The sequence below is a fragment of the Balaenoptera acutorostrata genome, chromosome 1 (genome assembly GCF_949987535.1).
Source record: "Balaenoptera acutorostrata chromosome 1, mBalAcu1.1, whole genome shotgun sequence".
NCBI lineage: Eukaryota > Metazoa > Chordata > Mammalia > Artiodactyla > Balaenopteridae > Balaenoptera > Balaenoptera acutorostrata.
In genome coordinates this window covers 100,983,068-101,006,410 of record NC_080064.1, presented here as the reverse complement: position 1 = coordinate 101,006,410, position 23,343 = coordinate 100,983,068, and the positions used below count along the sequence as shown (strand labels likewise).

The window sequence follows — 23,343 nt, the reverse complement described above, 5'->3', positions numbered from 1 at the left end:
ACTGTTAATCAGCTTTACTGCTATTACCTTTTTTTTGGCCACAATTGAATGGCTGATTATTTCTAGACTCAGCAAACTTAAATTCGGCAATTTCTCCTCTTCAGGTTTACTTTCTCTTTCCAAATAGGAAAGGATGCTTTATATTTATTCATGTCACATATTAATTATCCTAGGTGTTTGCATTTTTACGTTGTCTTCGAGTTCAGTGCTACACAGAATTTAGTGGTACTTAAATTAGGTAATCTTGGAGTACTGTATAAAAATGTTAATTCAGTCTCACTTTGTGTGCAGAATTTAAAGTAATGTGAATTCCGTCAAATTAATAATGCATTAAGAGTTGTATAGTCTCAAAGCTAGCAGGCCACATAAGTTGGTGAAAACTACCACATGGCAGTGTACTTCTTCAAGATTGGTCTCTTAAGTTATGTGAGATTTAAATTGTGACACATCTTTAGGACATTTACCACATAGCTTGAAAGCCTTTGTTGGAAGGAATTTCTGATAATTGGGAATAGTTGGGGGAGGTATTTGGAGGAGACTGGTATTTCTTTTATTAGCCCTGAAAGCATACTATTCCTAGAACTTGTACTAAAGTTAAATTCTGCTTTAGTTGTTTTAGGGTGCTTGGCTTAGAAAGGTTAGAATAATGCTTACTTAGAAAAGCTTCCTTATCTCTATGTCCCATAATCATCCTCTTTCCCAGACTGCCTCCCCTGGCTTTTAACAGCATGATGATCATACAAACGAATGGAAGGTAATTCATACAAATACATGCAAGGTAATTCTGGCCTGGGCGGTTGCTGTTTAAGGATCACCTAAGGAGATTTTTGGGGAAAGATTTGTAAGGAATTAAGAAATCTCTGCTATTTGATAACAAGATCTCAGACCTTTTTTTGGTGTGTGTGTATGTGTGGGATGACATTAAATTGTCTATGGAAAAAAAAAAACAGTGGGATGATTCTGAAAATGCTGCTAAAAAACTAGCACTAAAGAACTGTGTAAGAAATACTAGACGGTCATTTATGCTTTCTATTGAGGCAAAAGAGGTGGTATTTGAAACAGTAAGAAGTGATTCTTAAAAAAATTTTTTTTGACTGTTCAATAGAGACCCACCATTTAAAAGTATAATTATATGTTAGGCTTTTCAACCTAATCTGCATCTTACCTGAGGTAGAAAATGCTAGGTTACTGATCCAAGGTGGAAATCCTGGTTAGAATCCAGCATTTTTAGTCTCGTCATCTGTATGCACAGGATCTGTCTCTACATTTGAGAAACATTCATTCCAAATTGGAGGTAGGAATATTAAGAACATACATGAAAATGACTAGAAGAATAATATCAGCTTGTGTTGAATCAATTGGTAGATTCTGTTTGAAAGTTAGGATTCTCTGGGCTGCAAATTTGTATAGAATATGCCCTAAGTTTACTAGAGTTGGTACAGAGAAAATGTCTGTGCTTGCAGGAGACATTAGATTATGAAGGGATATCAGGAAGGCTTTCAGAAGAAAAATCTTGAACTCATCTTTGAAAATTAAGATTTAGGTTGACAGAAAAGAGGACATTCCAAGAAGGGCAGATTCAAGAGAAAAATCACTGCAGATAGATACAAATATGGCATAAGTTGGTTAGAGAAAAATATCAGCCTGCCTAGGGTGGAGGATCTTATATGGAACTACTGGGAGATTGGATTTAATAACAGTCAACCTGGTATCTGGCCTGATGTGAAGGCTTTCAAGCTAGGGAGTACAAAATGAATATGGAAGATTAATTTGACAGTATTTTTTTTTCCCCCTGCCCTGTCAGTTTAACTGTTTATTTACTGATTTTTTTTCCTAATAAAGATCACTTTAAAGTGTTCATAAAGTTCAAAAATCATCATTCTCAGAGAAGTTTATCTCAATGTTTTCAGTATTTCCTTGAGACGTTGGACCATGGACTAACTTTCACCTTGAAATTTCTGTTTGTGGTTCATATATCAATGTATTTGTCAGTGTGCTAGGGTGCCTTTCTGTAACTGTTGACTTTATCCAAGGTACTGACCATTGAATTCTTAGCATGTAGAAGAAATAGCAACATTGGAAACAATACCCTATCCTGATTCTTATGTTATAGTGTACTTCAGTCCTTTCTCCCCCCCCTCTTTCATTTTATCTCAGGTCAACAGGACATACTGCTGTGGCACCTACCGAGCAGGTCCTATGCGGCAGATAAGTCTTGTTGGAGCAGTAGATGAAGAAGTTGGTGATTATTTCCCAGAGTTCCTTGATATGTTAGAAGAATCACCATTTCTGAAAGTGAGTGTTTTTCAGGTTATTAAAGTTCTGATCATTACTTAAATGGACACTTTCCATTAAAAAGTTTTAAGCTAATCTTATCTATTAAAATTTTTTTATCCAATGTTTTGAGTAGAAATGTTTAGAAAATTATTGGTGTAAAATACTTAACTTCAATTATTCTTTTTTACATATAAATTACTGTCTAATACATTTTTTTCTTCATACACACACACAAAATAACCTTAGAGCTTTCTTTTGGGTGTGAGGGGTTAACTTGTAAATAGTCTAAAAGTTTTTTTTAACGTGACTTATTCTTCTGACTTCCAGATGACTTTGCCATGGGGTACACTTTCTAGCCTTCGACTCCAGTGTAGGTCCCAGAGTGATGATGGGCCTATCATGTGGGTAAGGCCAGGAGAGCAGATGATCCCTACAGCAGATATGCCAAAGTCACCCTTCAAAAGACGACGGTAAACATTTATTTTTCTCAAATAAGCAGAAGCACTTTTTTTTATTTGGTTGCTTATAGAGATGATTGAGACTTGAGCACAGTTTCAAAACCATTTTTCTAAATTATTTGAAGAGCTATCTTAAGTAAATCTTCCAGCTGTCAGTTCCTTAGTCCAGTGAACTCATTACACAGTTTCCAGAGTGAGGCATCCTTCCAAAAAACAAATTTAATTTTCACTTCTTTTCTTAAAACCTGGATCCTAACTGCCTGCAAGATAAAGGTCTAAACTCCTTTGTGTGGTTTACAAGGATCTTTTCTAATCTGGCCCTAACAGTATCTCTTCTAGGTGTATCTGCTTTTAGTCTGCTCCAGTCATACTGAATTCAGTTTCCAAACCATGGTCTTTCACAACTCTGTGCTTTTGCACTGCTGTTTTTACTTGGAATGGCATCCCCTCCTCCATCTTCCTCTCTACCTGGCAAACTCTTAACGAATTTTCAAAACTTAACTTGGATGTCACTTCCTTTGTGAAGCTTTTCTTTGTTCCCTTAGATTTAGTCATTCTCTTCTCTGTGCTCACACATCATTCTGTTCATTAATGATCTGTTTACATGTTTTTGGTTTTTACTATAAATTTTAACCTTTCTGAGGACAGTCTAATTCTTCTCTGTCTTCATTAACATAGCAAGTGATCAGTATTTACTGAATGAAACCAATGATGTATTCTCCTACAGCAATTCATATTGGCCTAACATTGTTTCAGACAAAATTTATTTTGTTTAAAACAAATGTAGATTAACTTATTCTAGGACTATGAAAAAATCTCATTTAATGGGACTGAAAATTAGCAACTCAAAAAATAGCAACTCAAAATAAGTACCCAAAAGTGAGTTTTAATGGACTAGGCTAGACCTTACCTTAAAGCTCATAGGAGAATAATACTAGAGCTAAGTATGGAATAACCTTAGGCACTTGAGATAATCATGAAAATACTTTGTAAAAACTATTTATGAATGCAAGGTGGTGGCATGGTAGAACATGGCAGTAAACCAAAACTTCTGTACATTGCTAGACCATAGCAGTTTTTGTACATCATGATGATGAATCTTGATATTCTAAATTCTTGAGTATTGTATACATTTTTTATTCTATAATCCTTCCCAAAAGGAAATGACCATTGTTTGTTTCCTGATTATTATAAACTTAAAAAAAAAAAAAGATAATAGAAAAAAGTAAAAAGGCAAAAAATATCTATAATCCTACCCATTTAGGCACATTAACCTTTCAAATTTTGGTCAATATATACTCATAAATTTTCTTTTTACACAGATTAACTCATTCTTTACATGATGTTTACTTTAAAACTTGTTTTTTTTTTCCCCCCTTAGGTTTACGTGTTATATTAAGATGCAGCCATATTATCATTTCTAAATGACTATGTAGTTTTGACTGTATGGTTGTATCAAGATTTATTTAACCAATTCTTTTTTCTTTTTTTAATAAATTTATTTATTTTATTTATTTATTTTTGGCTGTTTTGGGTCTTCATTGCTGCACGTGGGCTTTCTCTAGTTGCAGCGAGCGGGGGCTACTCTTCTTTGCGGTGCACAGGCTTCTCATTGTGGTGGCTTCTCGTTGCGGAGCACGGGCTCTAGGCATGCAGGCTTCAGTAGTTGTGGTGCGCGGGCTCTAGAGTGCAGGCTCAGTAGTTGTGGTGCAGGGCTTAGTTGCTCTGTGGCATGTAGGATCTTCCTGGACCAGGACTCAAACCTGTGTCCCCTGCGTTGTCAGGCGGATTCTTAACCACTGAGCCACCAGGGAAGCCCTAACCAATTCTTTATTAGTGTAAATTGTTTCCATTTTTTTCAATATAAATGGTGTTTAGACAGACATGACAGTGGTGTGCTGGAGCCAGTTTGTACCAGCTCACAGGGCATTATTAGCCTCGCAATTCCACATTGAGTGAGGTCACATTAGTAGCTTGAAATTGGCCATGTTGTGAGTATTTATACCACAGAAATCAGCATATCAGCTACAAATGAGCCATCTCCCCCCCTAAAGCCAATTGTTAAACATGTATGGTACATCATTGATTGTGGCCGGCTGGGTGGTTGGTTGATAGGTAGGTAGGTAGATAATATCTTTGCGCATGTGCCTGTTTATTTTCTTAGTGGAAATTACTAAAGGCTCAAAGTATATATACATTTCTAATTGACTTCCAGAAATGTACCAGTTTATATTCCCACCCATGTAGTAAAATAGTACCCTTTCCCCCATACTCTCCACTAACATTCTCTTTAACTTTGTTGATCTGATTGGACAAAAATGTGTTATTCTAATTTGTTTTTCTTTGAGGCGTTTGTATTTCTTCTTTTGTGATTCCCTCTTAATTTTCTTTACTCATATTTCTGTTGGGATGTTTTTCGTTTGTAAAAATCCCTATGTATTGTAACTATTAACTTTTTTTTCCTATGTTACAGGTTTTTCTCATTTTTTAATTTTAGCTTATGTTTTTTCTTTACTCATAATTTTTTTCAGTTTCTTTTTTCTTTACTCACAGAGAGTTTTATTTATATGTTGTCAGATCTGTCTTTTCCTCTGAGGTTTCTTTTTTAGTGGCAAACTTAGAAAGGCCTTTTCTCATTTAGTGTTATAAAATACTCACCTACATTTCCTCCGACTACATCTGTGATTTCAGTATTTACATATTTTATCTACCTGGTATTGATTTCCGTATAGAGGGAGAAATTTAGTTTAATATTCTTTCCAAGTAATTAGGCGGTTGTAGCAACATCGTTTGTTTAATAATTTATTATTTCTCAACTAATCTGAGGTGCTATCAAATTTTATTTCTCTTGGGATTAAATATTCTTAAGAGGGGCATTCAAAAGCACTTTGAATTAGAGTGAATACATCAGAACTTAAAAAGTAATGTCATCTTTTTGTGTTAATGAGAATGCCCTGCTAATTCATATTCTGCTTTAAAACCATAATTAGGCTTTATGTGCTTTGTCAATAGATGTATTCTAATATTTGAAAGCCAATAAATGGCATTTAAAATGTTATGGGTAGGTATGTTTACTGCAGATCCATCTAGTAGGCTAATATTCATATTCTAAGGTTCCAATGGTTTGTTATCACTCAAAGGAATAATATACAAAAGGATCTTTCTTTTTTTTTTTAAAAGACTGAATATCTTTCTTTCTTTCTTTCTTTCTTTCTTTATTTATTTTTGGCTGTGTTGGGTCTTCATTTCTGTGCGAGGGCTTCCTCTAGTTGTGGCAAGCGGGGGCCACTCTTCACCGTGGTGCGCGGGCCTCTCACCATCGCGGCCTCTCGTTGCGGAGCACAGGCTCCAGACACGCAGGCCCAGCAGTTGTGGCTCACGGGCCCAGCCACTCCGCGGCATGTGGGATCCTCCCAGACCAGGGCTCGAACCCGTGTCCCCTGCACTGGCAGGCAGATTCCCAACCACTGCGCCACCCGGGAAGCCCAAGGATCTTTCTTTTCTGTATTTCACCTAGATACTGAAAATCATGCCACTTTTTAGCTTGGTTCATACTTGGATCATGCTGATTTTTTTTTTTTAATTCTGTTTTTCTTGTAGTTTCCTTTTTTGTTTTTAATATAAATTTATTTATTTATTTTTGGCTACATTGGGTCTTCGTTGCTGCACGCGGGCTTTCTCTAGTTTGCAGCAAGCGGGGGCTACTCTTCGTTGCAGTGTGCGGGCTTCTCATTGCAGTGGTTTCTCTTGTTGCAGAGCATGAGCTCTAGGGACATGGGCTTCAGTAACAGTGGCTCGCGGGCTCTAGAGTGCAGACTCAGTAGTTGTGGCGCACGGGCTTAGTTGCTCCGTGGCATGTGGGTTCTTTCCGGACCAGGGCTCAAACCCATGTCCCCTGCATTGGCAGGCGGATTCTTAACCACTGTGCCACCAGGGAAGTCCTTGCTGTAGTTTTTGATTGCCTATTTTTGAGGTGATACCATACACTTCTCTTGACCATATCCCTAATTATTTTCTATTCTGTTTATTGCTTAAGATACATTACTTTTTTCTAGAATCACACTGACCTCCTCTATGACTTTGGCTATTGCTTTTTTTTTTTTTTGGCTGTTGCTTTTTTATATAGCCTCTTTTTGGGGGAGAATGTTGGTAGTTACATTGCATTCTTTGCTTTTATCATACCCTCAAGAATGCAGAATTTCAATCATACTGTCTGCTGTAACACATCACTTTTTACCTGGAAATCTTTTGGAGCTCTGTGTTTTCTTACTTCAGTGTGAAAAGCTTATTTCACAGTTATCTACCATTTGATGTTTCTTCTGCCTTAACCTGTGGTTGTCTTCTTTCTGGGTTTATTTCTTTTCCTTGCTTGACCACATACTCAAGTTATATTCTGTGAAAAGGAAGGTATTGAGTCATCATATGTCTGAAAATATCTTTTTCTGTCATTAAATATGATTGATAGTTTAGCTGTAGTCCAGAGGTTGTATTTTCTCTTAGGATTTTTTTTAGCATTGCCCCAGTGTCTTCTGGTATCTAATATTGTTTATGAGAAGTCTTAATGCCAGTGTAATTATTGTTCTTTTGTAAGTAACCTATTTTCTTTTCCTCTCTGGAAGCTTAATTTCATAATGATACGTCTTTGGGCTTTTAATTCTTATTTTTTAATCCTTTTTGTTGTTTGGTGGGTACCTTAAACTGAAAGATTCACGTCTCTTTTCATTTCTGGGAATTTGTCTTGCTTAGTTGCTTCAGTAATCTCTTCATTTTCACTATTATTTCTTTCTGAAACTACTGTTGGCTGAATAATAGATCCCTCAGTTTGATTATCCTCGTATTTCTTATTATCTTTTTGCTTTCAATTTTGGGACATTTACTTGACTTTTGTCTTCTGACAAAATCCTTACATTTCAGCATTGTATATTTTGGTCTTTGTCAGGCTGCTGTAGGCTGTTTTCACATATCTGGTGATTCTTGGTTGACCCGTTCGAATTCAGGAACACAGCATTGGGCTTACTGGGCATTCTATTTATATTTCAGTGAGGCTTGTCAATAGATAGGTTTCACTTCAGAGTTAACAGGCATAGAAGTGGGCATTAAAGGATATGTCCAAATACCAGAGGATTACGTTAGTTCTATTCATATGGTAAGTTCAATGTGTTTAGAGAAGAACATGCAGGATTTTTTTGGCTGAAAGTTTATCAGGATGCTTTTGGTTATAAGCAACAAAATTGATTCAGACTGGTTCATAAAATAAAATGTTATCCTGTATTTCAAGAAGTTCAGAGGGGTTGACTCTGAACCATGTAGTCAAATGACTGAGTGCTGTCATCAAGGAAACAGATCTTTTCCTTTTCTCTCCTCTGTCATTCTCTTTGCCTAGGCTTTGTATTTACAATGGCTTCCATTATGGTTGCTGGATGGCTATAGCAGTTCTAGGTATCACATCTGGATCTGGTTATATCTAAAAGAAGAGATTGTCCTTTACTTCTTTTTTAGGAGCCAGGAATCTTCGCAGAATTCTTAGCAGATTTCCTCTCATATTGCTAGCCAGAATCGATCAGTTCATGCTCATTCCTAAATCATTCACTGGCAAGGGGAATGAGCTTAGCATAATTTGCCAGAACTCATCAGGATCTACCTCTGGAGCTTGTGAATGAGGTTCCATATAGGGTAGGAGCAGATACCTAATAAAAATCAGAGTTCTTTCAGAGAAATTAAGATGACGGATGGCTGGTGGGTCACCCACAGTCTTCTGCATGAGGGTAAATGCCTGACTGTCCAAATTTCTACCACTAGGGTGGCATGTGACAGGTTTATGTGCAGATTTCACTTTATTTGCTCCCTTCTCAACCTTCCTTCTGTCCATTTGACTTCCTTTCTGTCCATTATCATCATACTAGCCTCTTTTGCTGCCATTCCCTTCTTGTATAGTCTAGGCCTGTGGCTTTCTCTGCTCAGTTTCATTAATCCAAGACACTTTTAATCATTTTTCATCTTCCAGAAATGTGTTGCTCTTGTTCATTCACTAATTCATTTCCTTTGTTGCTTCATATTCATATTATATTTGAGCACATAAAAAAGCAGAAGATAATATAATAAACTCCCATGTATTCAGTATCAACAGTTATCAATTCATAGCCAGTTCTGTTTCACCTATACTCCCATCCATTCTCCCACTATTCTCCCCCACCCCTACCACATTAGTTTGAAGCCTTTTACTTCTCTTTTAACGTGGAAGGAGATCGTGTAGTTGCTCAGGTTGCCATATTGAATTAAGTCTAGTAGAATGCTTAGAGACTTAAAAATGACTCAGGGTAAAGAGACATACAGCCTTGAACTCTGAGCTGTATTTTCTGTTGCTAGACAACTAAATTTTATATATTCAAACACTACAATTGTGCCAAATCAAAGATGCAGCTTCTATATTATTGTGACATACTGAGAGAAGAAGGTAATCACATTCAGCATTACACTATAGCATGTTAAATGCTGATGATCGAAATCATTGAACCCTTTTCAGCCCTCATCTTATTTAAAATTTGGTGTTTTAGTAGACTTTTTGCCTTACTGCTGTTAATACTTTTTTTCCCCTCTTTGCTTCAAAACCAAATCAACTACAGATCAATGAATGAAATTAAAAATCTCCAGTACCTACCTCGGACCAGTGAACCCCGTGAAGTCCTCTTTGAAGATAGGACAAGAGCTCATGCTGATCATGTAGGTCAGGGGTTTGACTGGCAGAGTACGGCTGCTGTTGGGGTTTTGAAAGCTGTACAGTTTGGTGAATGGTAAGTTAATGGAACTCAACTGCAAGATTGGTTAATGTTGTCTTAAGAAAATGTGGACTCAATTTGAAAGGTTGGGGACAGTTTTTTAAAAATTATGGTAAAATGCACATAAACTAAAATTAAAATCTTAACCATTTTTAAGTGTACAGTTCAGTAATGTTAAGTATATTCATGTTGTTGTGAAACAGATCTCTAGAACTTTCTCATCTTGCAAAACTGTAACTCTGTACCCATTAATCAATAACTCCCTTTTCTCCTCTCCCCCAGTTCCTGGTAAACATCATTCTACTTTCTGTTTCTATGAATTTGACTACTTTAAATACCTCATATAAGTGGAATCAAACAGTTGTTGTTTTTTTGTGATTGACTTATTTCAGTTAGTATGATATCCTCAAGGTTCATGCATATTGTACCATGTGTCATAATTTCCTTACTTTTTAAGGCTGAATAGTATTCCATTATATGTATATGCCACATTTTGTTTGTCCATTTATCTGTCAGTGGACACTTGGGTTGCTTCCACCTTTTGGCTGCTTTGAACAAGTATCTCTTCATGTCCATACTTTCATTCTTTTGGATATATACCCAGAAGTGGAATTGCTAGATCATATGGTAATTTGTTTTTTAATTTTGGGAGGAACTGCTATACTGTTTTTCATAGAGGTTGCACCCTTTTACACTCAGTTGGGGCCCAGTTTAAACAAGGCTCAGAACATATTTAAAAACTGTATTTTACTTTGTTTTTTGTTTTTGTGCCTTCAGGACCTTCAATATTGCTATAGAGTTTGATCGGACGTTAGAGTTTGATTGAATTATAGTTCAATCACAGGTTAAGTATTTCAAGTTGAAGATCATTTAGCTTTTTTCCCCTCTCTACTTTGAAAGCTGGAAGGTGTGACAATTGTGTGGCTGAGATGTATTCTGTCCATTTCTTTCCATCCTGATAATGACATTATAGGGTGACATGGAGATGGTGGGGCAAAGTGGTTAGAGGATTCAAATGCATCTAGTTTAGAATAAAACTGTTTTTAGTCATTGATGTTTTAGTTTTATAACAACTAATTTTAATTTTGAAAAAAAATGCTTTATTGGTGTTTTACTTTTTTTTAAATTGACTAAAGAAACAAATGTATACTTCGTCCTTAGGAGTTATGCATCTATTTCTTTGCTAGTATAGCAGTTCCAGGAACGGGAAGATTGAAATTTGTCATCATTTTCCATTATGAGATGCTTGTTTCTAAAGCTTAATTTTGTTAATTTTAGGAGTGACCAACCTCGCATAACCAAAGATGTGATTTGTTTTCATGCTGAGGATTTTACTGATGTTGTACAGAGACTTCAGTTGGACCTTCATGAACCTCCAGTTTCCCAGGTAATAACTTTTGCTTTTTTATTACTCTTTGAATGAGATTTTGGAAATAAGTATCCGTACCTATTTAATTTTGCATTTTATCTTATAGTTGGATACATGGGATAGTGAATTTAATTTTATTACTATTAAAGGCTGTTTGTGGAGGGTGTTGAAAATCATTAAAACGGAGCTTCCCAAGTAGAATGCTTAAGATCCTTCAGTCTTTGGGATGCCAGGTGGGCCTGGGATGGTCAGAGGGCCCAGGATAACTCAGTTCTGGTCATGAGCAGTCTCAGCTGTTAACCCCATTGCCCTGCGTGTCCTCACCTGCAAAAGGTTGAAAGACACTGAAGGAGCAGACAAATGTTGCCCTTATGTGGGTCAAAGAATATTGATATTTAGTTGCATTTTGAAATACTTATTTAAATGATTCCCTAGGCCATCCTAATTTTAACCTGTACTTTGTTACTAGAAATGTAGTAAAATACGAGGAAAAATGTGTCTCAAGAATTGTAGGAAATTTTAGAAAGTTGTATATCATACAGTGTTGTTTAGCTTTAATTAGATCCTACTGTTTTCCTGTGCTAATTATAATATTTTATTTGACTACATCTTTACATATTTTACTTTAAAATCTCATGCAACGTTTTTCCTCTCTTCAGTGTGTGCAGTGGGTGGATGAAGCGAAACTAAACCAAATGAGGCGGGAAGGCATTCGTTATGCTAGAATTCAGCTGTGCGACAATGATATCTACTTCATCCCTAGAAATGTCATTCATCAGTTCAAAACAGTGTCAGCAGTGTGCAGCTTAGCCTGGCATATAAGGCTGAAACAGTACCACCCTGTTGTGGAAGCCTCTCAAAACACAGAAAGCAGTTCTAACGTGGACTGTGATTTAACTGGAAAGAGAGAATTAGAAGTTGACTCCCAGTGTGTGAGAATAAAAACTGAATCTGAGGAAACATGCACAGAGATGCAGCTTTTGACAACTGCTTCATCGTCCTTCCCACCTTCATCTGAACTTAATCTACAGCAAGATCAGATGACTCAGCCTATTCCAGTTTTAAAGGTGGAAAGTAGACTGGACTCTGACCAGCAACACGATCTACAGGAACATTCAAGCACTCCTGTGTGATGTGTACATACTCAAACACATTTTTTAACTTTTTTAAATTTTGATGTGAAGTTATAGTTTTATAACTGGCTTAAGTTAAGTTTTATTGGAGAAATCTTGCCTATAATTCTATAAAGAGAAATGACATTCCACAAATGTCAAGCATATCTTTTTTACACAGATTATGCAAAGTTAAGAGTTGTATCTTATCCCGTTAGTACAGTATGTAATAGTGGGTCTGCTGCTACTTTCTGTTTTAAGGTGTGAGGTAACAATTCAATCTCTTCTTCAAATCAAAATGAGAATTCTCTGGAATAACAGATTCTTATTTGGTAAATAATTCACTTCCTTTGATTTTATCTTGCCTTGTCTCTTGCCATATTTGCTGTTTTTGTGATAGAAGATCAGATTTATGGGTTAGTACTTGTGCTTTTATGGCACAGGTTCAATTTCTACAGTAAAAATGGCATAGGGCGCAGGCAAGAATTCCTGCATCTTGTACATGGGCAAGTCAGTTATTTAGTTCCAACCATAAAGAACAGATAGTTTCTAAGGAATTCAGTGGCTCTCTGATTTCTTAACTAAAGAGAAAGCACAGCACTTTCTGATCCAAACTGTCTTTTTTTTGTATCTGTTATTTAAAGCCCAGTGGATATTTCAATTAAAAATATCTAAAGATGAATAGTCCTTGGTCATTCATTCTCCATGGTTCATTAATCTCTTCTAGAATACATGGTAACTGTGGAAGATATTTTGGGTAAAATAGATGATGTTGACACAATACTCTGTTGTTCTGCTTCCTAGCATCCTCACATTCTGTGTGGATACTTTTGCTTCCTAAACTGATCACGAGTATCAGACTTAGAGAATGATACCTGTCTTTCAGATGAGGCTGCCATATTTTGTGCATGAAACTTAGGAAAAACTATTTTTGTCACTTGGCATCAACCTCTTCATCGTAAAGATCTGTTGAGATACTTCAGTTCACAGTTTCAACTGGTGAATACCTGGGTTTATTTATTATTACTCTGTGTTGCTACTGTCTAATAAAGAATATGGCACTAGACTTCATCCTAGAGTTTCAGGTAGCCTAATCCTTATTAGTGCCTGAGTATTTAACCATTTTTTTTCGAACAGGCACAGTTCATATAGCTAGTGTAGTCTTAACTTTCTATTATTTTAGAATGTTAATGGGATACACATTTCACTTTCTCTTAGTTAATAATACAATAGACCTTTTGTTTATTAAAGGAAGAGTACTCCCCACACCTAAGACCAGATTCTTGTATCTACCTGGTTATAGTGCAATTTGGAGATTTTTTTTCCTGGAGGTTGAGATTTGGAATATTTACATTAACATAGGCAAAAAAAGATGCTGCTTTATTATGTCTGTCACCATGAAAACTTAGCTGCATCTTTTGAAATATCAAATATGAATTTTCTCTAAAATATTCTGAAATAGGTTAAATCTTATATAAATATTACTTTGTGCAATATTGTTGTGTAGTTAAATGCATATTAGCAAAGTATAGAGGTCACTGTGTAAACCGATAGAAAAGTAACCATCAGCAAATACTGCAGTGATTAGTTAGAATCTGTATTATTCCTTATATATATGTATATGTATGTATTCTCTGTTAAAAAGGATGAAGACAAATAGAGAAACATTTCGATGTAAACCATTTATGAATTGGAAGTGATGTTGGTTTTAGTTATCTTTGTAAATAAGGTAATTAGAATGGTATGAACAGTAATGTGATTATTGCAGGGGTGTTTTAAAATCTTGGGTATAAATTTTAGGGTAAATTCTGGTTTATCAAGGCTAGTTTTTAAGGGACCTGCCTTTGAGGGTGTTTTTTGTTATTTTGTTATTTTAGGGGGAAGGGGTTAATCACAAAGTATGTGGGTTTGGGTTATTTCTTATTTTTGTTTTTCTGTCCAGAAGAATTTCATAGAGCTTTACCAGGCTGTGCAAAGGAAAATTCTTCTCAGGCAACATTTGCTTTTTAAAATAATCATGAAGAACAAGGTTGTTAAAGCAAAAACTTTTAATTTTTTTTCTTGTCTTCCAAGATCCGATTTCCCCATCTCCCACTTGCCATCCAGCAGCAGATGCCATCTGTCATCTAAGCTGGTCATTGCTAATAAACAAGGAGACTGTCTCCTGACAGCCATCACTGTGTATAATCACTCAGGAACCAGCGGATCTGCAAAGACCTACAATCAAAAGCAAATCCCCATTTTCTTTTTATAAAACATTCTACCCTCAACTCCAATATAACATATTAAAAGAGTATAAAAATGTTTAAAATCATGTACTAATAAATTCATTGTATGTTAGAATTGCAGTAGAACCGAGAGAGAAACATTTAGCTAGTAATGTATCTGGGAACTGAATGTCTTATGTGAGTATTAGATTTTAATAGCATGCTTTAAAGACTGATGAATATAAAAGCGCAAGTTTTGAGTTTCTTACTTCTTTAAAGCTGTATCCTAGTTTAGTGATACAAATGATAGCAACTTTTCTAAAATCATTAAATTATTTGGTTTGGTGGAGTGAGGCATGGAACAATCTGGCGTCTTCTGACTTGTAAAGTAGTGATGGCAGTGAAGTTGTAACTGCAATGTAAGCTGATCTTCCTTTTTTGGTATGTTACCTGTTGTGCCAGCTCTTTGAGATTACTTGCAGAATGTGGCTATAAGTTTTAGTATTTTGTGGAGCAGAGGGATATTTTTTAAATGTGCTTATGGAAACGACCCAGTAAATGAGTAAACTTAGTAACTAGAATGATTTTATGGTATTCACTAATCAGGAGAAAAGTCTTCCCCCTGCCCCAGAAGTCATTCTATAATTACCAAGATACACTAGGAGTAGGATTATGATTCAAAGAAGTATCCCAAATTCATAAAGCAATAATAATAAAAACGACATATTTCTTTCCCTTCCAAAGTTTTTAACTCTTTAAAAATGAATTCCTAGGCTTAATTGTACTTTTAATTTGCTAATTTAGTACTTAGAATTTGTTTCACTGGTACTTTATTATTTTGAATTTAAAGACTTTTGAAAGGTGCCCTTTCCCCTTAGAGATAGTTGGAATAACAGTAGACAAATTAAAAGCTCTTGTAGGGGGAAAAAGGGGCTTATATAAAATTATTTACTAAACCTTAGGAAAAGATGTCTTGCATCAGTCTTAATAGGCATAAAGTTCATGCTTAATGACTGGAGAAACTTTTGCTTATTGCCTTTCCCTCTATAAATATTGTCTAGAATGAAAGCTAATTTAGGAACAAGATACCAAAATTCAAAAAACCCCTTAGTGCATGTATTCTTGATTATTATTATTCATTATTAGATCATTTATTTTCATCTATATTTGCCATTAAAATTTTATTTGCATTTATATCTTTAGAATAATTGAGTTTGTGTCTTTCTGATAAATCTGTTTTATCATTGCTACAAGTTTTTTAAAAAAACCTTTCACTAGCACATGCCAGAGGTTCATATTTCTGCTAAGTATTATTTTTTAAAAAACAGGTTGTAGCTGTATTTATTGGTCATGCAGTAAGTAGAGGAAATGTACAAGACAGATGTTTTTCTTTAGCACATAAGGGACCTATCCTCATCCTGAAAGTTTGTTGCTTTAAAAGCAAGTATCTCTCCGTAAATATTATGGCCTTCCATTTTCTTCATACATCTTTTAGGATTCACTTGTGCATGTAGTTGAGACCACTGTCTCTTAATATAGCACTTTTCAATTCTCTCTAAAGAAATACTTATGTACTACTATCACATGTTGTAAATTTTCATGTAATAGTGTTTTCTGTGACTAAACTCCATTTTGATTGGCAGCTAAGACTTTTTTTCCTGTGGCTTTAATTTATCTAAGAGGTCTTTGCATATAGATGAAATGTATAATTTGCCTGGCGGACTATTTGCGTTTTGTGGCCTTAGTTTGTTTATTGACATTAATGAGTGTTTTAAAAAGGTTTTTAATGAATAGTCTTAAATCTAAATTTGTGTGAATAATAATCCTTTTAACACAGTGCTTTTTTGTAGCTGTCTAAGTGTGTTAAATTGTTAAGCTATTTCTTTGTAAAATAGGACAATGGAATGCATAGATTTTTTTTTCCTGTAAAGTATTTTTTTAATAAACAAAGTCTGATTTGTCCTTTACTGATGTTTCATGATGAAATGAATAGGACTTGTGAATTCTGGCTACCTGGAACCTGTTTTTAAAGTATTTGTCCCTCCCTTCTCTGTCCCCTGTTATTTTGTACTATTAGAGATTACAAAATTAGAAAATCTTGACTTTCCTAAAGAAAGTTCATAGATACTGGGGGAAAATTTCATCCATATTGAGAGGCAGTTAGTTTGGGGGAAGAAGAAAAACTATGCTTGGTATTTGTGGCAGTTAACGCCTCTTGCTGCATAAGTTGATTTATCCCTATGAGAATAATCTTAAATTTTTGTTCTGGGGATGTCGATATTTTTGAAAGTACATGCATGCAGTGTTAGTTAATGAAGGGGGTTTATAGACGTTTCAGATGTCATTGATGTATTAAGTGACATAACTCACTGGATTTTTTCCTCATCAGTTTTTATTTGTGTGAACTTCTCTTTAATTGAGGTACCTGTCCTAAGCACTGATAGCTCTTGTTTATGATTAGGAAAGGAAGAGGGAGGGAACGAATGTTTTTTGAGTAACTGTTGAGGGCCGGGCACTTTTTATGAGGGTAGCTCATTTAATCCTCACAGCCTTGAGTAGGAAGGTAACAATACAATCTCCATAATACAGGTGAGAAAACAGGTTTGTTAGGTTAAATAAATTACCCGAAATCACATAGTTTGTTAGTGGGAGCAGGGATTTGAATGCAGTTCTGGGTTCAAAGCCCACGCTTTGCTCAGTGAGAGCTTTACCTGATTTCAGTTCTTCCAGGAACTCCCCCCAAAGCCTCTTTGTGTGCTAAGCAATGAAGTAAAATGTTTAATTAGTGTTATTTACGTCTTAAAGCAAATATTTAGATATACAAAAAATGACTTTTTCATTTTTCCAGTGTTGTTTTTGTGTGTGTGTGTGTGTGTGTTTTAAAGTCAGCCATTTGTCTTGAAACCAAACAGAATTGTCATGTTCAGCTCTAAGGATGGGAAAAGCTGTCAAGAAGCAAAAGCAGAAAGGAAACTACTGCCAATGTGTGGAATATAAAAATCAAGCCTGGGTGAAATAATTTTACATTAGTTCTATGGGAGTTACTTTTATCTTAGTCGATTTTCCTCATCGGTAAAACGGGGATAATAACTTCCACCTTATGTCGATTTGATAATCAAAAATAATGATGTAAAACATTTAGAACTGCACTTAGGCTTTCTGCAGTGGTCTAATCGTTATCTCATTAGCTTTAACTGACTCAAATGCTACAATGCTGGGCAAGCAAGGACAATGCTTCAAGTGAGGTGAGAATGGCCGTTAGGGGTCAGTGTTCCGTTAATGGCCAAAAAAGTATAGAGGAGGAAAGAGGCTTAAAACCTTCTTAATGTATCTTTAAATATTCACTGGAGGTCGCAACCGTTCCTTTCTCCTGACCTCTATCAGCCTGCTTGAATTTTTAACCTAGAAACAATTCTTCCCGCCGCTACCTTCCCCTACCCTAATTTGGGAACTGCCAAATGACAGTTGGCAGTCCTGGAACTGCCCCCCAAGCCTTGGCCCTCTTCTTCCTTTAACCTTGAGCACCCAGAAAGCTTAAGTCCCAGAGCTGCTGAGGGACGGGAGAGGAAAGGAATTAATAAGCCGCAGCCTGCCAGGACTTTCGTCCCAGGACAGCATAAATTCATGAAAACATTCGTTCATTCAGCAAAGGTTGAGAACCTGTGTGCCAGGCTCCTGCCAGGCCCTAGTCTCTGACCTCATGGAGCCCCCAGCCCATTGAGGAAGACCGATAGGACATAATGAAGCACAAATAAACAGAAAACACAAGGAAAGATAAGCGTTGCAAAGAAATGAACGGGGAACTATTGGAATATCTGGACCGACCTCCTTTAGATGAAGGGCTGGGAAAGTCATTTGTGAGAAAGTGACCCGAAAGGTGAGCTGGGGGAGCTGCTCTTGGCCTTGATCTCCGTGTAGCCCCCCAGCCCCTCGGTCCCGAAGCCTGGCGGAGGCTCGGCGGGAAGGCCCCGGGCCGGGGGCGGAGCCAACTTCACAGCGAAACACGGAAAGCGGAAGCCGCGGCGCCGCTGCACCGTGGTCTGCGGAGCTGCTGTTGCCTAGCTCTCGGCCGGCTGAGTCACGTCCCTTCCAGGCCCGGCCTAGCGAGGACGCGCGCCCGCCGCCCCGAAGCAGCTGCCACCCGGGCCTTGGGACCTCTGCACTTGACTTTTTCCAGCGGGCACAAAGCCTTTTGCCGTTGCCGTAGCGACTGGCAGCCTAGCTAAGACCGCCTTCACTTTCTATCCCCCTCCTTTCCTAGCTCATTCTTTGCTTATTTTAGGGTCTGTCCGATGACCCTATAGGTCGGGCTTGGAGGGCGCCGGCTCTCTGGCAACAGACTGCCCTCCTCTGGGCGCTGGGCGGCCGGCTGCCTCCGAGGCTGGGGCGGCCTCCGCAGTCTCCATGGTAACGGCCCAGACGGCTTCTCCGCCTCGGGGGGAAGATGAGGCCTGCCTGGCCCGCCGCCTCGCCCCCGGCCTCATGGCCGGGCCGGGGCCACTGAGGAGGAAGGTCCCGGCCGCCGGACTGCGGGGCAGCGGGCACCAGGTGAGAGCAGGACCCTGGGGAGCGGAGGAGGTGGGGTGCAGGTCAACTCCAGCGACCTCCTCTCCTCTCCCTCTTCCCTGCATCCCTGAACACACTCGCACAAAATATCGCAGAGAGGCTTCTCCGGTCGCCACTGCGCCAGAGGTTTTTTTGGTATGCTTTTGTTTTTGTTTTTTTCCTGGCAAACAGCCGGGGAACGAGACGGTCAGCAGCGCATGGAGAGGCTGAGGGAAGCGTTTTTTGAGTTCTACCCAAACTGGGAGAGTACCTTTCTGCAACTGGACTCACCGACTGGTTTTCCTTCATTTTCAGTGAAATCCCATTCTCCGGCTGGAGACACAGATGGCCTCAAATGAGAGAGATGCTATATCGTGGTACCAAAAGAAGGTAATATCAATGTATTTTTATTTGTAAAGCATGCTTCCTGCAAAAAGGTCCCACAAAGAATACCTATCATGTTAGTTTTCCCTGAGCTTGTTAGTGCAGGTATTCTTACATGCTATCTCTCAACATAAATGGAAAAACTGATGGACAAGGTCATTAGGTCTTTTGAACTCAGTTCCAGGTCCCCGAATAAGATTTTCAACCTCCCATCTCCAGGCTGCATTCACAGTGTCACAGCAATGCTTTGAGAGTTTGCTTCTGATCAAACTGCTGTTTTTTCAGGCATAAAACTTTTTATCTGCACAGCTCAGATTGGTACTGTCAACAATCTTAATGAGCTGTCCATTACCTTTTATTTCTCTCTAGTTTCCTACTGATGTTTTTCTTAAGTGGAAGTATCTTTTAAGGTGATATTTAATTTGAAATATTTTGGTCATTGCTTTTCAACTTACTTTTAGATCCAGCTAACTTGAGAATTTTGAAGGAAATAGTCCTAGGAAATAATAATTTATTCTAGACTCAGAGAAGCACAGACATTTCCCAGATATCATATGGATACTTAATAGTTTCATGACTTTTGTGAGACTTGACCCAAATAAAAGGATTTCCTTTGCATCACTTAAATAGCCTGCTTCCTATTTCAGATTGGAGCATATGATCAGCAGATATGGGAAAAGTCAATCGAACAGACTCAGATTAAGGTAAATTGATTTCTTTGATTTTTTCACTTTGTTTTACTGCTTTAATATGAAGAGTGGATTGTATTTACTTTTTAAAAATTCTGCACTTATCCACCAAGTATGGCGTTCTTTGTTCTTTGAAGTTTATAAGGAAAACAACACTGCAAATGGGATGATAAATGACAATTGACATTTGGCCTCCGTATCAGGGAAATAAAAAGGGGTGGTTGGTCTATGATGAATTTGAAAGCAAATGTCCCATATAAATGGGGCTATGGCTTTTTAACTCTGGCGGTAGTTAGAGTTAGTTGTGGTAACGCAGACCGAGTATTGCCACAGCTTCAGGGTTTTGAAGAGAAGCTGTGAATATGCATTTTTATGTGAAATATCCAGGTTTTTTAGAGCATCTCCTCCTCCTCCTCCTTCCCCCCTCTACTTCCTATTCTCCCCCTCCCTCTCCTCCCCCCCTCCTCCCCTACCTCCTCTTCCTCTTTTTCTTCCCTGCAAGTCAAATAAAACCCATTTGTTGCCTGAATCTCTTTTTCAATTACTGGTTTAGAGTATGGGCCTAAGTATTTCAGGTTCTTAAACTTTTTTCTGCACTGCTTTTGGAACTGAGCAGATTCTTGGAGTTATTTCATGCTAGCCAAGCAACCAAAAAAGGATGTGTAATTCAGAATGCCAGTTTATTAATTTATAATAGGGGAGGGGAGGGTTAAATAATCTAATGTTCCAAAATCAGGGTTGTGGGATCAACATGTTTGGGGGTGTGTGCAAATTAGTCATGGAAAGGTTGCTTGGTAGCCAAATGTAATTGCCTAGTCTTGAGAGATGGGGAAAAACCTAAAGACCATCCTGCCCTTACAGAATGTCTCTCTGTTGACATTAATACTTAGATCTACAGATTCCAGGGTCTTACCTCCTTGGAAAGTACTGAATAATGGCTGGCAGATTTTTGTTTTTGGACCTTTCTTTTTTAAAGATTTTTCCATAGACCCTCTATTAACATTAAAAAAAAATGTATATATGGGTGTACTACAACTTAATAGTTCTATTTATCTCCAAGTCAGATTGATTGGACTGGGACGTTTAAATCTTGGGTGAAATACTTTTAGGGCACATTCTTTTTGTAAGCCACTCAACTAGAAAGTTGTTTGAACTGCATGGTACTTGGCTAACTTTTCATAATTTTGTACAGTCCTTGATGTTTTATATTAATAGGAGATGGGATTAGGATGAATAAATCCTCCAGTTTTATTTTGTAACTCTCTAAATCCTGTCCTGTTATTCTTTTGTGAGCTCTGAAAAGTATGGGTAGTAAGTCTGGTATAATGGAAAGAGCACAGAACTGGGAGTTGGATCTCCTTTTGTGACCTCTGTCTAGCCTTGTGATCTTGAACAAGCACTGTAGTTTGTCTGGGTTTTGGTTTATTTATCCTTAAAAGGATTTTACTTCCTGCTATAGAATTTCATTACCTACCTCCTTCCCCTTCCCAATTTAAATATTTCCTCAACTCTTATTTCCATGCCATTTTATACATACCTTCCTTTTGGTACACCATATCCTGTGTTATTTGTTAACCTGTGTGTTTTCATGGACCTCAAGGGCAGGCATTGCATTTGTATCCCACTCTTAGAACATTCTGAGTCATACTAGGAACTCAGTGTTTCTGTATTTGATTAAACTCCACCTATTATGTATATTTTTATTCATTGTTTTCTCAAAAGGTAATCTATCTAATACCTCCTTAATGTATACTTTTTAATTTAGCAGTGGAAAGAATAAAATTAAAGGGAACTCTAAAATTTGCTGAGTTAATGTACCAAGGCCTCCCAGGTGCAAAGAATACAGTCAACAAGACACACATGGTTCTTGCCTTCATGAATTTTATAGTCTAATGGTAGTGGGAGAAAAGCCAAGTTATCTTTTTAAGTATGTTTAAGTCTTAGATGGAAGCTGACCAAAGTATAAGGCACAAAGAAGTATTTAATGCAATATAAAACAGATTACACAAATATAAATTTTTTTGAAAACAAATTAAAAAAGAAAAAAAGGAAAGAAAATTAAAAAACAAAAAAGAATAACAATATTAACATCAGATCACAATACAATAAAATTAGAAATTACATAATAAAAATATAATTCAAAATTATAAAAAACATAAATTTAAAAAAATCTTAACTTGGATCATGAAAAGTGGTAGGAACTGTTCTACAGAAATTTACTGAGCTACTATGTTTAAGACATTTTGCTCGGTGCTAAGCACAGAAGTACAACGCTTGTATAAGGGAAGAAGAAGTAGCCCAATCTGGTTGGGGTATAAGGTAAACAGATGAGATGATAGGTCATAAATCAGTTTAGAGCTGAGTTGACTGCTTTACTAAGAACTTTAGATACTGTACTATATAAAATGAAAAAATTTGTATGGTTTTTAAGTAGAGGGGACACATCATATCTGTATTTTTGAAGGATAGAAATAAAAACATAGATATAACAAAATTTGTAGAATGCTTCCAAAGTAATACTCGATGAAATTATATCACTCTAAATGTCTGTATTAACAAAAAATGTCTAGATTGACTAGGAAGAAAGAGTTACAATGATTCAAGTTAACATACAAAGAACCTGAGAAATAAAACAATAATAAGTCAAAGTAAAGAAGGGGAAGAAATATAAAAAATAAAACTAAAACAGAGACTTCCCTGGTGGCACAGTGGTTAACAATCCGCCTGCCCATGTGGGGGACACGGGTTCAATCCCTGGTTGGGGAAGATCCCACATGCTGCGGAACAATGAAGCCCGTGCACCACAACTACTGAGCCTGCACTCTAGAGCCGTGCACCACAACTACTGAGCCCACGCACTGCAACTACTGAAGCCCGTGTGCTCTAGGGCCTGTGCTCCACAACAAGAGAAGCCACCACAATGAGAAACCTGCACACTGCAAGGAAAAGTAGCCACCGCTCGCTGCGACTAGAGAAAGGCTGCGCACAGCAACGAAGACCCAACACAGCCAAAAATAACCCCAAAAAACAAAAAACCTAAAACAGTGTTCACGTATTCTTCATTTAACAAATATTTGTTGAGCACCTACCTACCATGTGTCAGGCAGTAGGATGGGCACTATATCTATATAATGATGAGCAGAAACACTCAACATTTTTTGGAGCTTATGGTAAAGTGAGAGACAAACAGTAATAAAATTAATCCTACTAATGAATAAAAATTACTTTGTGATAAATGCTAAGAAGGAGAGCTACTATTTACAAGCTATTATAACAGGGAAATGGACCTAGTCAATGAGGTCAGAGAAGCCTTCCCTGAAGAATTGATGCTTCAAGTGAGATCTGAAGGATGAACAGCAGTTAATTAGGTCAAGAACAAATATACTAATCCGACACAAACTCTTTCAGAAAGCAGAGGAGGAAGTATGCTTCCCAACTCATTTTTTGAGACCAGTATTACCCTGATTCCAAAGCCAGACAAAGACAGCACAAGAAAATTTGTCATAACTATACTACAAAGCTACAG

General features: G+C 37.2%; 2 protein-coding genes across 4 annotated transcripts in view; both read left to right on the top strand.

Moving 5' to 3' along the window:
* The window catches only part of RSBN1 (round spermatid basic protein 1), a 49,725-nt gene extending 33,559 nt beyond the window's left edge, over window positions 1–16,166 (top strand). For both annotated transcript variants that reach the window (XM_007169368.3, XM_057529118.1), the window contains 5 exons: window positions 2,158–2,295; window positions 2,605–2,747; window positions 9,359–9,526; window positions 10,790–10,898; window positions 11,540–16,166. In XM_007169368.3, the coding sequence (XP_007169430.2) occupies window positions 2,158–2,295; window positions 2,605–2,747; window positions 9,359–9,526; window positions 10,790–10,898; window positions 11,540–12,013 (1,032 nt within the window). In that variant the 3' untranslated portion in view covers window positions 12,014–16,166. The remainder of the gene's footprint in view (window positions 1–2,157; window positions 2,296–2,604; window positions 2,748–9,358; window positions 9,527–10,789; window positions 10,899–11,539) is intronic.
* A 2,073-nt stretch (window positions 16,167–18,239) lies between these two features.
* The window catches only part of PHTF1 (putative homeodomain transcription factor 1), a 62,003-nt gene continuing 56,899 nt past the window's right edge, over window positions 18,240–23,343 (top strand). For both annotated transcript variants that reach the window (XM_007169370.2, XM_007169369.2), the window contains exons 1-3: window positions 18,240–18,747; window positions 19,060–19,134; window positions 19,776–19,832. In XM_007169370.2, coding sequence (XP_007169432.1) covers window positions 19,090–19,134; window positions 19,776–19,832 — 102 coding nt within the window. In that variant the 5' untranslated portion in view covers window positions 18,240–18,747; window positions 19,060–19,089. The remainder of the gene's footprint in view (window positions 18,748–19,059; window positions 19,135–19,775; window positions 19,833–23,343) is intronic.